At 37.8% G+C, this 16,876-nt stretch overlaps 1 protein-coding gene across 1 annotated transcript in view; it reads left to right on the plus strand.

The window, feature by feature from the left end:
• The first annotated feature begins 272 nt into the window (after positions 1–272).
• Positions 273–16,876, plus strand: part of LOC111904531 (LEAF RUST 10 DISEASE-RESISTANCE LOCUS RECEPTOR-LIKE PROTEIN KINASE-like 2.5) — a 20,441-nt gene continuing 3,837 nt past the window's right edge. The window contains exon 1 of the mRNA XM_042900208.2: positions 273–1,118. Coding sequence (XP_042756142.1) covers positions 377–1,118 — 742 coding nt within the window. The 5' untranslated portion in view covers positions 273–376. The remainder of the gene's footprint in view (positions 1,119–16,876) is intronic.

A 16,876-nucleotide genomic window follows, 5' to 3' on the forward strand; every position in this document is an offset into this window, starting at 1 on the left:
ACAGCACGACACGACATCGTGTTTTTTAAACTTGACACGACTACAACACGAACATGAATTTAGATTTCAATTTCGTCTTAATTTCGTTTCGCATCATGTATTTTTATCGTGACGTTTTATCAACTAATAAGATTATTAGTTAAAAGACGAAACGGACAGAAAGAAAACAGTTGAAAGAAAAGTAAAAGTAAGGCATAGAAAACACTAGACAAATCAACGACCAAGACTTGTATTGCAATAATTACAACGATGGTCCGGTGTTTTAAAAGCATGCACATAGTGCGTTCTAATCAGCTACATGTATCTCTTTTTACCTTTATCTCCCTCATATCTTCATTTTTCTAATCCCCCATGATTATTTTCATCAAGGTTCCAGATGAAACAAGTACTCAAACAACAGATATTACTGTTCACCTTGTTGGTGATTTTCAATGGGTCGTTTTGTTTGGACCCATTCTATGAAGATTGTGTCCCGAAACATTGTGGCGATGGTATGAGCATAAGATTTCCATTTTTCATTAGAGGTTTACATGAACCGCATTGTGGGTACCCGGGTTTCGAGCTGGTTTGCAACGACGATGGCCTCCCAGTTCTTAGTATATCTGGAAATAACTACTCATTTGAAAATATCGACTATAAAGCAGGGTCTATGCGCTTGCTGAATTACCCGACCATCACTTGCAACTCCTCAATCACAAACGTAACACTTGGTGGAAACCTGTTTTGGATGTATGGCAGCTCAACTTCGGAACTTGTTTTTCTTACGGATTGTACTAAGGAAGTGCCCAAGAATCTGACGAGGTATATGATTGGGTCTTGTGACCCAGCCGTCCAGTTGGTTATGCTTAGTGATGACTCAAATTTGGGGAGCGCAAAAGAAGTTTGTACTCAGGTGGTTGTGGCGCTAGTGGAAGAGCAGGATGGAGAAAGGCGGAAGAAAGTGGTGGTGGACGGAGGAAATTATGCGGAGGTAGTGAAGAGAGGCTTTACATTGTTCTGGTCTGCACAAGAATGTGTCGACTGTGAGCGAAGTGGTGGGAGGTGTGGATATAAATGGTTTCCATTCCGGTTCCTGTGTTTTTGCCCTCAATCAATCCAGCCGGCGAGTTGCCCAAATGGTAAGGTCTCTTCCTTCGTGCAATTGGGAATTGGGGATGCAAAATGACTATTTTACTGCAGGCTATTTTATAGCCAGACCAAAATACTTTGATTTTTTTTTGATTTTATTATTATTATTATTATTATTATTATTATTATTATAATAATAATAATAATAATAATAATAATAATAATAATATTTTTATTGACTATATGTTACATTAACTTTGTTAAAGATTTTTTTTTAATTGAACATGATTTTTTTATACATTATATTAACCAATATGTTATATACGAAAAAATTATATTGTCATTGTCTTAGATTTTTTCTTTTGATATCAATTATATTATTTTATTTTATTAAACCGTTTAATAGTGAGACCGATATCATTCAAGCCTCGTCTTTATAAGATATTCCAAGTAAAAAAAAGATGACGACATTACCAACTCGTGACGGAATATAATTCAAATATTCAATCTACAATAAAGTTATTACAATTATAACGAGGACATTAATATCAATAACAATCTAATATAATAACAATAATAATCCTCCTTAATAAATCTTCTTTAATAAATGGAAGTTTTTTTTAGCACTTCTCATAATCTCATTCAAATTGGCAAATGTTATTTTATAGTTATTTTGAATAAATATTTTTTTTACATGTCATTTTATGAGTTTGTCTATTTTATTAAAATTTACATAATATTTTAATATGATATTTGCAATAAATATAGTAATAAATGGATATAATTTCATTAATAACCTTACTTTTTAATTTTAAAATTCCTAAAATTAAAACTAATTAGTTTCTTTTCTTTATTTATTTAATTTGTTTAAATTTAAAAGATAAAACACATTTTCATTATAATAATTCACTAGGTGTAAGATCCATATATTACATGGATTAATTAAAAAAATTAAATATAAAAGTCTAAATATTTAAGAACTTTGGATTTATAAGAAAATAAGAAAATGAATTATTAAAATTGATTTTTCTTTTAAATTTAAATAAATAAACTAATGAATTTTATTTTGGAAATTTTAAAATAATAAGGTGAGTCCATTAATAAATTGATATTCATTTATTGTAATTATTACATTAAAATATTATGTGGAATTTATTAAAATAGAAAAAACTCATAAAGTGACATATGGAAAAAAAATTCAAAATAACCACAAAATGACATTTGACAAATTAAATGAGAGTGACATGTGACAAAAAAACCCTTCATTTATTAAAATAGATTATTTTTCTTATTTTCTTATAAATTTAAAATTTCAAATATTTTGACCTTTATATTTAACTTTTTTTTTTTTAAATTAACTTATATAATATATGGGTCTAACAACTAGTCAATTAATAAAAAACTATAATAATAACAACAATAATCAACTTTGGCCTTCCTTCACTACGAAGATACACCAAGAATCACTCATAAGCTCAAAAATTCTCTCCAAAGGGTTAGGGTTACTAGATGGGGGCTAAAGGGGATGGAGGTTGGTCATAAGAAGGTCCTGCATAAGTTTAAGTCCTTAAATAAGGCTCAAAACCCCACAATTAGGGTTTGCAACCTGCACGGTTACACCATGTGTGACATGCGTTACGCACTACTTAGGGGTATAAAACCCCATGTGCCTTGTTTAATGAACTAAGCCCTGTGTACTTAGTCATCTACACCCTGTGTAGACCCATAACTCCAAAAAAATATAAATTTTAAAATCATAAGGAAATGTACCTGAGGAACGGGTGTTACAACTTTCCCCACTTGAATCAGACTTCGTCCTTGAAGTCTACTGCTGCAAGAAACTTTGGGTAATGTTCTCTTATCTCCTTATCAGGTCCCCATGTCCATTTAGAACCCTCCCGGTGCTGCCATTGCACCTTCATCAGCTTCACTACCTTGTTGTGCAAGGTCTTGGTCTTCCTGTCAAGAATCGTCATTGGTCTCTCCACATAGTTGAAACGCTCGTTCACTTAAATATCCTCCAATGGAACTACTGCAAAATCATCAATGAAACACTTTAGCAGCTGAGAAACGTGGAAAGTGTTGTAGATCTGACTAGGCTCGTCAGGTGAATCCAAATGGTACACATCCCTGCCCACTCAAGCAACAACCCTGAAAGGACCAATATACTTAGGGCCCAACTTGCACCGCCTCCTCAATCAGATGACACCTTTAGAAGCACCATGTCACTAACCTGAAACTCAAGATTGGAATGTCGTCGGTCTACGTAGCTCTTCTGATGGCTCTATGCGGTCTGAAGCCTTCTGCGCACTTGCTGAATCAACTCATTGGTATTGAGTACTACCTCAGTACTCCCCATAACCCGATGTCTAACATCGCCCCAACAAACTGAGGTCTAACATTTCCTCCCATAAAGCATCTCGAAGGAGGTCGGTCAATACTGTCATGCTAACTGTTATTGTAGGAGAACTTGACCAAGAGTAGATACGAAATCCAACTCCCACCAAAATCCAACACACGTGCTCGTAGCATATCCTTAAGTGTCTAAATCGTTCACTCGCTCTGCCCGTCAGTCTGGGGATGATAAGATGTGTCGAAATGCAACTGAGTGCCCAACTCCTTATGGAATCTCTTCCAGAATCTGAAAGTGAAACAAACATCCCTATTAGAGACCACTGATACGGGAACCCCTTGAAGTGCCATAATCTCTCATATATAAATATCTACTAATTTCTCTGTAGAGATGCTCTCCAAAATGGGGATAAAATGCATACTCTTGTTCAATCTATCCACAATGACCCAAATCAAATCCAGCCCTCGCACTGTCTGCAATAAGTTCGTAATGAAGTCCATGGTGATCTCCTCCCGTTTCCATATGGGAATGGGTAACAGATGCATCTTGTTGTGGGGTATCTAATGTTCGACCTAGGCTTTCTGGGAAGTCAAGCACCGCTCCACAAACCAAGCTACCTCCTTCTTATTACGAATAAATACGAGATGACGAATGCGGAATATCAAGAACAATCAAGATTCAATCACCATAATATGCAAGCAATCAGATAAAGGTTTTGTGTATATTGATTATGATTTGAACGTACAAAGAAAACCATAATCTAGAAAAAATTTACATCAAAAGCTAACCAAATGATTATTTATAGGGAACATAAAATATTTACCATAAATATAAACCAATGCCTTAATATAAAACTAATGCCTTAGAATAGCTCGATGAAGAACTTCTACTGTAAAGGCACCGTAGGGAATCATAAAACGATTAACCCTAAAAAGGATTCCCTAAATAACCAAACATGCCAAATCAGTTTCAACATCTCAAATACTCAACAATCTCCCCCTAGATCCTGAAACCAATGAAGATCACGATTTTCGATCTTCTTGGCATTTCTCCCCCTAAATTATGAGACTCACCAACATATGGGGTCTTCAAAGCGAGAGAAACAAATATCGTTTTCCAAATACGAACTCCCCCTTGAATAATCATCACTCCCCCTTGAATCTTCAACAAATACCATGGAGAGAATCTGAAAAGTTAAGAAGAATCATCAACACTCTTCAAAACCCGTCAGATTAGATGAAATAAATCTTTTTAGAATATACTTAATTCACAAAAATTAAAACCGGAAAAATAACAAAAATTAATTTTTTACTTTTCGATTTTTAAATATTAGATAAAAAATAGAATAATAAGCAATTATTTAGAAGGGATTATAAAGAATAAGACCAAAGAAAATGATAAGAAGTGAAAATATTTTGGTAAGAATGGGTAAAAATGGTAAAATTGAAGAATAAAGAAATTGGGTAGAATTTGTCAAGTTTTGAAAATTCTAATGATAAAACACATGGATTTTTAAAGGATTTAGAAATGGGGTTTATTTTTGCCAAAATGTAGGACTGAATTCGTAAATTGAATCATCTTCAATAATTGAACAGACGACTGTCACAGACCAAGCTTCTGGAAAATACCACGGACGTCTAGAGAACTCTGGAACGATCAAGTATACTCGAGAAATCTCCGGAGAGATCAAGAATGCTCTACGAGACCCTGGAAGGTGCTAGAATATTATAGATGTCCGTGGAATAAAGGAGAACGATCCAGAATAAATAAAGAAGGCACTAGACGAAACTAGAACGACCCAAAAGACTTTGGAGGGATCTAGAACACGCTAGATCATACAAGAACGATTTGGATAATGTCGGGAAGACTTAGAGATTTCTAGAGCATCATATACAAGTTTACAATATTCTAGAGTCTTGTAAAATCCATGTATATAATAGGAAGAGTCTAGATTAGTCATGAATGATCGGGACCTAGAAACTTCCATTTGAGGAGGTGTAAGGTTCCTATAAATAGGGGGAGGAATCATTTGTCGAAACCATCAAGAAGTTGCGTTGTAAAGAAGTTTCGAGTTATATAATAGAAGCTTTCTTGAAGTGTCCCTTTTCGTAACTCTTGCTTCCTAAGTTTGTTAGTACATCTAGATCGTCGAAGTTAGCCTGACTTAGTCGGAGAAGCACTAAGTGGCACACGGTATTGACTAGTATAAAAGAGTTATCCTGTGACACGTGGTATCAGAGCCAGGTTCGTACAAGCAAGAGATCATGACTACGGAAGCAGGAAGTAGTGAAGTCGCAAACGTGGCCCCTGTTGTCGAAGAGAAAGGAAGAAAGTCCAGGAAGAGGGACCAATCGATAGATGCCTTGGAAAGCTTAGAGAACAAGCTTACAAGGACAGAGATTAACGTCGGTGAGATCCTTGAATGGAAGGATACCGTCGATCAGTTCGTTGCCGAGATAAGTGACACGAGCGATTGATTGAAGGAGACCATCGGTGTCATCAAGGAAGAAGTCCTTGGACTTATTAACACTCTGCGAAGCGAGTTCCGTGAGAAGGTAGACGCATTACAAGCCGGAGTAAACCTGTGCAAGGCAGCAATCACTGGAGGGACCATTGTAAGAACATTTCCGCACACAGAAGCACCCAGACCATTGAAGTATGGAGGTAAACGCGACCCCAAAGAATTCGACGAATTCTTTTGGTCGATGGAATGCTACTTCAATGCTAGTCAAGTGAAGGACGACAAGACGAAGGTAGATACAGCCGTACTTTATCTATGCGAGAGTGCAGCTCTATGGTGGCGAAGGAAGCATGGTGATATTGAAAAAGGATTATATACCATAGACACATGGGAAGAATTCAAGAGGCAACTCAAGAGACAATTCTGCCCACACAATGCTGAAGACATAGCGATGAAGAAACTTCGTGGGCTAAAGCATACGAGATCCATCCGAGACTATATAGTCGAGTTCACGAGCTTGATGCTAGAGTTACCCGACATGCAGGAGAAGGACAAACTTTTCTATTTCATGGATGGACTACAATCTTGGTCCTACAACGAGCTCAAGAGGAGAAATGTCAAAGACATTGACGAAGCTATTGCCATGGCAGAAGATCTAATGGAATTTCGAAAAGAAAGCACGGTTAAGAAGAATAGTGGGGGAGAACAAACTATGACGAAACTGGAACCAAAACAAAACACATCCCAAACTTTAAATACGAAAGGAAAAGAAATCGAAGGAAGAAACCGAAGAGAAGAGCGAAAGGAGATCAAGTGCTACTTGTGTGATGGTCCTCACTTGATCTGAGACTGTCCGAAGAAAAAGACCTTCTATGCGATGGTTTTGCAAGAAGAAGAAGACGAAGCAAAAATAAGCTCAATGCGCTTTCTGAACTCAGTATCGAAAGATGAGATAAAATCTTCTAAGAAGGTAGAAAATAAAGGAGGGGGTCTCATGTTCGTCGAAGTTAAAGTGAATGCCAGGAACACTAAGGCGCTAGTAGATTCCAGAGCAACGCATAGTTTCATCGCAGAGGAAGAAGCTAAGAAGTTGGGTATTCACTATACAAAGGAGTTAGGTCGGTTAAAAGTTGTCAACTCTCCATCCAATCCGATCCTCGGAGTTTCTCGTGGAATACCCATGAAGATTGCAGAATGGAAAGGGACCATCGACTTGATAGTGGTTCCGATGGACGACTATCGCATGGTACAAGGAATGGAATTCCTAGATATGGTATGTCCTTGGTCGTTTGAAAGAGACAACACCATGCGTATAACCAAGGGATCAACTATCCATATAATTCCCTTGGAAAGAAGCAAGACAAAAGCTCGAACCCTTTCAACTATGAAGTTTCAAAAAGGCCCCGAGAGAAAAGGAAGTATGCACATATGTTATTGCCAGTGTAATATGATCAAGAAGAATATGAAGCCAAAAAGGGAAATTCAAGTAAATAAGGCATACATGAAGGAGCAGGGATCCATAACCCCCTTGAAAATTTACTCAAGAAGTTATGAGGCTGAGAGAAGAAGTATGATTCAAGGTACGTTGAGAAATAAAAGCACACCCTACTCGAAGAAATACTTTGGAGAAAAAGAAAAGACACAAACTAGCTCCGTGACAAAACCAAGACATATGTATAGAAGACTTGACGAGGACGTCAAGGGTTTAAGTGGGGGAGGGTGTCACAGACCAAGCTTCTGGAAAATACCACGGACGTCTAGAGAACTCTGGAACGATCAAGTATACTCGAGAAATCTCCGGAGAGATCAAGAATGCTCTACGAGACCCTGGAAGGTGCTAGAATATTATAGATGTCTGTGGAATAAAGGAGAACGATCCGGAATAAATAAAGAAGGCACTAGACGAAACTAGAACGACTCGGAAGACTTTGGAGGGATCTAGAACACGCTAGATCATACAAGAACGATTTGGATAATGTCGGGAAGACTTAGAGATTTCTAGAGCATCATATACAAGTTTACAATATTCTAGAGTCTTGTAAAATCCATGTATATAATAGGAAGAGTCTAGATTAGTCATGAATGATCGGGACCTAGAAACTTCCATTTGAGGAGGTGTAAGGTTCCTATAAATAGGGGGAGGACTCATTTGTCGAAACCATCAAGAAGTTGCGTTGTAAAGAAGTTTCGAGTTATATAATAGAAGCTTTCTTGAAGTGTCCCTTTTCGTAACTCTTGCTTCCTAAGTTCGTTAGTACATCTAGATCGTCGAAGTTAGCCTGACTTAGTCGGAGAAACACTAAGTGGCACACGGTATTGACTAGTCTAAAAGAGTCATCCCGTGACACAGACGACGCTTTCTATGACTTTAAAAAGTCAAAAACAGATACGAAACAAATTCGTTCTTTATAGACAATTCTGAAACATCAATTGATTATGATGTTAAATTTCTTTAGTAATTCCGATCATGATGCAGTCAACAATTTCCTATGTCGCGTTCTTCAATTCTGATTTTGATTTCTGATTTAAACTTCCGATGATGAGACGTTGAGTTATCAATTAAGAGTCTGAATCCATGTTGTGAAGTTCCAATTGTGGTTTCTAAACTCCGAATGTTCGTTTACAGTTGATGCCGATTGCAAATCTTTATTCTAAAAATTACGAAAGCAGTTTCCGAGCAGATTACTGAAGCTCCGAATATTGATTGCAGTTTTCGTATACGAAGATCGCCTATGAACTTCCGAATCAATTTCAATATTGAGACTGAAAGTCCGATAGCGAATCAGTTGCAACATCCGAACCTAGTACTGTGAATGCCTCCGAACATTCAGAGGTATTCGGAGACGGACGGTAAAATCCAAAACCGGGTACTCCGAATTCAATTGTGAGATTAGAACTCCGACGCCGAATCCAAAACTCCGAATTCAATTGTAACCTCCGAACATCCCCACAGTGAGTCAGTCGGTTCCGAGAGCACATGTTCGCATTTGACGTTCGTGAGAGTTAATTCCAAACAAAGGCTCAGATTCCGATTGTGACTTTGGTTATACAACTCCGATTTACAGGAATGAACACAACCACGACTGGTTGGCTAAAGGCTCGAAAACAACCCTCGTATTTTTAGTAAAATGATAGATTTTGCCCATAAATCCGAAACTAACAAATTATGACCAAAATTTCAATAAATTCCGAATGTAACTCCCATTTTTCAATAGTTCCGAATCTGACTCTCCTAATTGCAGTACACTGACAACTTGCACCCCTTTTGCTAAAATATGTCAGATGACAGCCCCATTTTTTGTAGAAAATGTCTTTTTCCACCCACTTTTTCAACTTTTCACCATTTTGTCATTACCATCCATTAAAAATCAATAAAAGTTGATTTCTTCAAAAGAATTTCATATCTTTGAATAAATTATCACCAGATTTCATCAAATTTTGTCACCATTTTTTATTTTTATTTTTTATAAAGGTCAAAACTCTTACGACACATTTGGTACTCATTTAATATTAAAGTTGGTTTCTTGCACATCCACTTATTTGAAGAAAATCGATCGCCTTTTGAAAATAATACCCGTTTTTTAGTTGGAAAACAAAAATTTCCAAAAACTTCATTAAACCAATCAAATATTCTTTTCTCTTTCCTCCAACTTATAACATCTTTATCTGAAGAAAAATAAGAATTGAAGTTTCTTTGAACATTCTTGACTTCAGCTTTCTGAACCTTTTCACATGCATTAGGTACTTGTACCTTGGGCATCCAACCCTTCTTTATTTTACTCTTGTTTTTCTTGTTCTTTCTTTCTTTAAGTTCTGTTGAATTCGCTTCAAAAGTAAATATTCTTTGATAATGATAAATTGTTTTAACAAATCTTTATCTTCCTCTACACGATTACTTTTAAATCCACCACAAGAAATCTGTGTGAAATCACCAATTTTCTCATCAACATAGAGATTATACATCTCAACGACATTCTTCAACATAGATTGCTCAGGAACATCCCAAAACAAATATCCTTCTTTAAGAAGAAACTTTGGATCTGTAACTTTTAATCCTAGTCTTTTAATGCCTTTTAACACAATATAATCCGCCATTAAATCTTCAACAAGAAAGAAAACTTAAAGAGAGAGAAAGTAGATCTGATAACAATTCTAGAGAGAGAAAACAGATTTTAGACGGTTTTTAGAGAGATAAAGTAGATCTGAACCCAAATACTTTGACAAAATGCGAAATTCTTTTTCTTTTTCTTCCAAAACACAATTCAAGAACAAATCAGATGAAAAATGAGTATAAGATAACAGATATGAACAAGATTTTGCAATAAAACGAGGTATTAGACTTTTTCTTTCCAGAAAGCTTACAAAACTTGAAGAACAATGTGAGATTCATGATAAAATATCACCATGAACAAGATCGATTCTTGCAATAATCGTTGAGATCTACTAGAACCTGCTCTGATACCACTTGTTAGGAATAAATTCGAGATGATGAATGTGGAATATCAAGAACAATCAAGAATCAATCACCATAATACGCAAGTAATCTGATAATGGTTTTGTGTATATTGATTATGATATGAACGCATAAAGAAAACCCTAATCTGGAAAAAGCTTACATTAAAAACTAACCTAATGATTATTTATAGGGAACATAAAATATGTACCATAAATATAAAACCAATGCCTTAATATAAAATCAATGTCATAGTAGAGCTCGATAAAGAACTTCTACTGTAAAGGCACCGTAGGAAATCATAAAACGATTAACCCTAAAAAGGCTTCCCTAAATAACCAAACATATCAAATCAGTTTCAATATCTCAAATACTCAACAACCTCAGATCCCTATATATCTTCATGGCCCCTAGGTGGATTAAAAAAATCGATTTGTGAGACTCCTCTAGTAGTGTCTGTCTAACCCCACCAATAACCGGGAACCAAACCCTACCACACTAAGTTAATAAATCTCAACTGTCCCTGACAAATAGCAGAATCTAACCCTTGATCCTTTCCTCCTTCCCGTTTTCCTTTTTTTAACCCTTCCACTTGTGCCTCTTTGATCATATCAAATAACGGAGAAACAATAACCATCCTTAAAAACAAATCTTTGATAGGTGTACTCGCGGACTTGCGACTCAAGGCATCAGCCACGACATTGACCTTCCTCGGGTGATATAGAATCTTACAATCATAATCCTTCTCCACATACAACCACTTCTACTGTCTCATATTTAGATTTGACTGGTCCATCAAAAACCTCAGACTCTTGTGGTCAGTATAACTGGTGCACCTAATCTTATACTATTAATGTCTCCAAATCTTGAGGCCGAAAACGACATCCCCTAACTCCAAATCGTATGTAGGGTAATTCGACTCATGAGACTTTAGCTGCCTTGAAACATAAGCAATCACGTGACCTCTCTGCATGAGTAATGCTCCCAATCCTGAGATCGACACATCACAATAAACCAAACAATCTTACATACCCTCGAGAAGAGTGAGAATCAGAGCCTCGTATAATCTCTGTCTCAGTGTCTCAAAAGTTGCCTACTGATCAGGCCCCAATTGGAAAGTATCATTCTTCTTCGCCAAGCGGGTCAAAGGTACAACAATATTGGAGAAATCCTGAATGAAACTCCGATAATAACCCGCTAGACCCAGAAAACTCCGAATTTCAGATGGCGTCCTCGGAACCTCCCACCGCATCAGCGCCTTAATCTTGGTTGGATCGACCAATACACCATTCTGGTTGATGATGTGCCCTAATAATTGCACCTCGTGCAACCAGAACTTGCATTTGGAGAACTTGACATAAAGCCTCTCTCTCTCTCTCTCTCTCTCTCTCCAGGGTCTCTAATACCTTCTATAAATGTTCCTCGTGCTACTCCTTGGTCATGGAGTAGACCAAAATATCATCAATAAGCACAATCACCGGCCGATCCAGCATTAGTTTGCATACCCAGTTCATGAGATTCGTGAACGATGCTGGTGTGTTGGTGAGCCTGAATGGCATCACCACGAACTCGTAATGACCATAACGAGTCATAAAGGGTGTCTTCTGCACATCGTCATCTCTGAACCATCATCTGGTGGTAACCCGACCATAAATCAGTCTTGGAGAACCAAGATACACCTTGAAACTGGTCAAACAAGTCATCAATCCTTGGGAGAGGATAACGGTTTTTCACCATTAACTTATTTAACTCCTGGTAGTCGATACACATCATGTGTGAACCGTCCTTCTTTTAGGAACAAAATCGGTGCTCCTCATGGCGAACTACTCGTCCTGATAAATCCCTTGTTTAACAGCTCCTGAAGCTGTGTAGACAACTCCTGCATCTTCAAAGGTGCTAATCGATCTGGTGCCTTGGCTATTGGAGCCGCACTGGGAACTAAATTAATCCAAAACTCAAACTGCCTCTCAGAAGGCTCTCCAGGAAATTCCTTAGGAAACACATCCGAAAAATATCGAATAATGGGCACATCATTCACGATCATCGTACCCCTAACTCGAGTATCCACTACATAAATTAAAAATCCAAAACAACTCCACCGAAGATATCTCATATCCTTCGAAGCTGAACAGAGAGCAGATCCACGCTGAGCACCCTCACCCCGAATAACCAGTTCTCCCCTACTTGGGGTTCCAACTCTTAGTAACCGGTGCTCATAATCAATCATAACCCCATTAGGGCCCAACCAATCCATCCCCATAATAACATTCGGCCCTCACAGAGAAATCAAAACCACATCAATATGATATCTCTTGTTGAACATGTTCAGAACACATCCTCGATGAACCCTCGAAGCACTCACTGAATGATCATTCGCAATCTCTGCCTCCAATGGATAATCCAAAACCACAGGTGCATAACTAAACTTCTTGCTGAGCACAAGAGACATAAAAGATCGGGTAGCACCCGAATAGAATAGAAGATGAGTAGTCGTACCATTGATTAAGAAAGTCCATATACATGATAAGATAAAACATAAGCATAAACACAGACGAAAGTAAAGGATAAGGTAAAGAGACATACCAGTAACCACATCAGGTGCTGCTCTCGCCTCATCGGTCGTTAACTGGAATGCCGTTCTCTTCACCCCAGTTGTCTCTGCCTTGCCTTAGCGGCCATTGATGATCCTCAATGTGGTTAGTGCAGGCGCCACCACTATTCCTCCTGTCATTATCGGGAAATCGGCATTCTTATGACCTATGTGATTACAATGGAAGAAAATTAGTGTACCACAAGGGCAATTCCTACTCATATGACCAGTTTGTCCGCATCTAAAACAACTTGATCCCGCCGCTCGACATGCTCCATTGTGCGGCTTTCCGCACTTGTGACAACGAATTCGACCCTTCTTGCCTCTATGGTGTGAATCAGCAGTCTTGGGCCTTTTTTCCTGGCCCACTGCAGTCTCCACCTGCTCTTCCTTCCTTTTCCTGAAGTGCTCCAAGTCAATCTCCCGCTCTTGGGCTTTGGCTATCATATCCTCTAATGACCGACAAGTTAAAAAGCTATCAAACTCATGGATATCCACTCTCGGCATGTCGTGGTATCGAGTCTTCTTCATCTCCTCAATTATGGAATACTGTGGAACCAGTAAATCTCTCTCTTGAAACTTGGTAGTGATCTCCGCCATAGGTTTAGTTGTTTGGCACAGTTCCTGGAACTCCCTCACCATTTGTTGCACCTTGACAGGCAGTGCAAACTCTGCTCAAAAATTGGTTACAAAATCAGGTTGGGACATAGCCTTAATAGTTGGTGCTCCTAGTGCATATCCAACCTCCTCCCACCAATCACGAGCTTTCTCCCTCGGACAACATGCATTGAACCTCACCTTCAACCCATCAGGGCAGAAGCTCGTCATTTGGGCACACTCCATGTCAGCTATCCATTACCTTGTGATAATGGGGTCTTTCACCCCGAAGAACTTTCGTGCCCTACATCCCTAGAAATCCTTAAACATGAGGGAACTGGATCTTTACTGCCCAAAGGACATCTCATCTTGAAAGGTCCCAAAGAATTCCTCTGTAATCTCAACAATCCCTTCCTTGATTGTCCTGAACATCACATGGGTCACGTCAAGGATACCTCACGTAATATCCAACATGATGAACTCACATAAAACCTCATCAATTGGTTCGGTATCAGAGCCCAAACTGGAACCAGATCCTGAAACTCCTGCTCCGCCACGTGTCATCACTATACTGAAATACAACACACAAACAATTAGTATACATGCGAAGAAGCTCACACTTTATGATTTTCTTAGAATCGTCATGACTTTCCTTGACTCAGGTATATATCTTGTGCTTTCAATAGTATGGGCCTAATACTACCTTCTACACCTATATGTATATTCCACAAGAATTATTTTGGATCCTCTAAGCCACCCCTTAAACACTTCTTGAATACCTTGCTAACAGCTCACACACCAAGCCACTATAATTCCTAAACTCTCTTAGGATTCCTTAAATCACTTGCTCCCACACTACCAGGAATTTCTACCAACATTGCCGGTTGCCTTATACATGAAAATGATACAGAAATTAGGATCACAAAGACTGTTGAATAAATGATTCGACCTTATGTCCACAACTAAACAAGGAACATGAAATAAGGCTAAACTAGTCATTCTAGGGCTATATGATCGTAATCGTATATAATTTTTAAAGCATACATTCAACTAGTAATTGAGCTGATATAAATCTTCAGTAATACATAACATTTAGTCTCCCTAGGCTACATATCATCACACAAATCAAACAGTTCTAGCATACAATTCCTTAAGGTATCCTTAGCCCTGCTCTAGCATGAAATTTACTTAACAAACATAATAATCATAATACTTAGGTATGGGTATTTTGGGAATCACTTACTTGAGCTCAGACGATAGCACGCATCACACCCATTTTCTTTGTAGAATTTTTTTTGAGAAGTTGTTTTCTTTTAAAAAGTTTACCAATTCCTCAGTTTGAGTTTAGACACACCCGAGAGTGTATCTGAATCCCTCAAACCAAGACTCTGATACCAACTTGAAACATCCTAAAAATACTAAGTAAAAAATTATTTTAGTCAACTCAAAACATCCATTCATTCATTCCAATAACCCAACATAGTATAAAATGTATCAGATAGTTATCAGAGTACAAAACAAATCATAGAATACAGAACCCTGGTGGATGTTCTGTGATCATGTCGGGACCTTCCCTTTCTAACCAAAAGTACCTGAAAACATTAAACCATAAAATCGTAACCACAAATCTTAGTGAGTTCCCCAAAATATCACATACCATAAAATTAGTGGGCCCAGTCCTAGGGTATGTTTCAACCCTATACACATCAATAGGCCTAGTCGTGGGGTATATTTCAACCCAATACATATCAATAGTCCTAGTCCTAGGATATATTTCAACCCAATAAATATCAATGGTCCCACCCCATGGTATATTTCAATCCAATACATGTCAGTAGGACCAAACCTAGGGTATATTTCAACCCAAACATACAATAGTGGGGCGACATTGGTGCCTCGACCCACGAGTACAGTAAGATGACTCACCTTGATCGGTAAACGAATAGATCTCACATAAATGAGCTATCGATGCGAAGTCCCTCCTACTCAACGAATCCAAAACCAAAACCTACTTAACAATTAAGGTAAATACCCCAACCCAGAAAGTCTAAAAAGACTAATCCTCAATCGGGCAAATGTCAATTGTGCCCTTCTAGGTTCTCAAACTCTCATAGTTGACCAAAAGTCAAACTGGTCAAAAATTTAACGGTTAACCTTCAATTGACTTATGTACGACGTACCCTTAACTCTACGCAGGGCGTAAAGCCTTAACCAGAAAATAAGTGAAACCAAGGCTATGTTGGGCGTAGTCTAGATTATGCCCTACATACAACTTCATTTGCCAATATTCATGCTAAGCACTTAATACATTAAGACCTTTCACTCAAAGCTTAGATATGACCCTAATGAACATTCTAAATCATAAAGTCTCCAACTTTATGCCTTTGCATGGCTATATGGAGCTCAAAATCAAACCCTAGCCCCATAACATTCACTAATGATCCAAAACTCTTGCATTGTTGAAAGAAGACAACCAACATCCCAGTTTTATGACTCATTAACCTCATAAACAACAATAAAATAACTACAAGGTCTGGAGTAGTTCATACCCAAATGGACCAAGAATATGGGACAAAAGGACATAAACTCATAATCTAGCAAGATCTAACAATACTTTCATTAAGGTTTAAACTTTATACCTTCAAAAGATGGACAAAAGGATGAAAGACCTGGATCCATAAGCTTGAGTGCACCACAACTTCAACTTTGGCCTCCTTCACTACCAAGATATACCAAGAATCACTTACAAGCTCTAAAATTCTCTCCAAAGGGTTAGGGTTTCGAGATGGGGGCTAAAGGGGATGAAGGTTGGTCATAAGAAATCCCTCCAAAAGTTGAAGTCCTTAAATAGGGCTCAAAACCCCGTAATTAGGGTTTGCACCCTACGCGGTTACGCCCTGCGTAGGGCATAAAACCCCCATGCCTTGTTTAATGAACTACACCCTACATAGTTTGGTATCTACGCCATGTGTAGACCCATAACTCCCCAAAATATAAACTTTAAAATCATAAGGAAATGTACCTAAGGATCGAGTGTTACACGGTTCTTCGATAGGGGGTGAAACTTCTCCTCGATTTTATCAATCAAAGTAGACATCTGCTTATAAGTATAATCTCATACTACATTTCCCACAAGGGAATACGTGTCACAAAAAATTATCAAAATACATAAAAATTTAATTCAATGCAAACTCATAAGTATAAATAAATTGGTAAATTACATGATAACAGTTGAATTAGTCCAAATAAAGCACAGATGCAATGTATTCATCAAGTACTATCTCATTATATTATATTCATCATGCAATGTTTCATGGGTATTTACTAAAACACATCTTATCCAACATATACAAT

Source organism: Lactuca sativa, chromosome 3, assembly GCF_002870075.4.
Source record: "Lactuca sativa cultivar Salinas chromosome 3, Lsat_Salinas_v11, whole genome shotgun sequence".
In the NCBI taxonomy this organism is placed as follows: domain Eukaryota; kingdom Viridiplantae; phylum Streptophyta; class Magnoliopsida; order Asterales; family Asteraceae; genus Lactuca; species Lactuca sativa.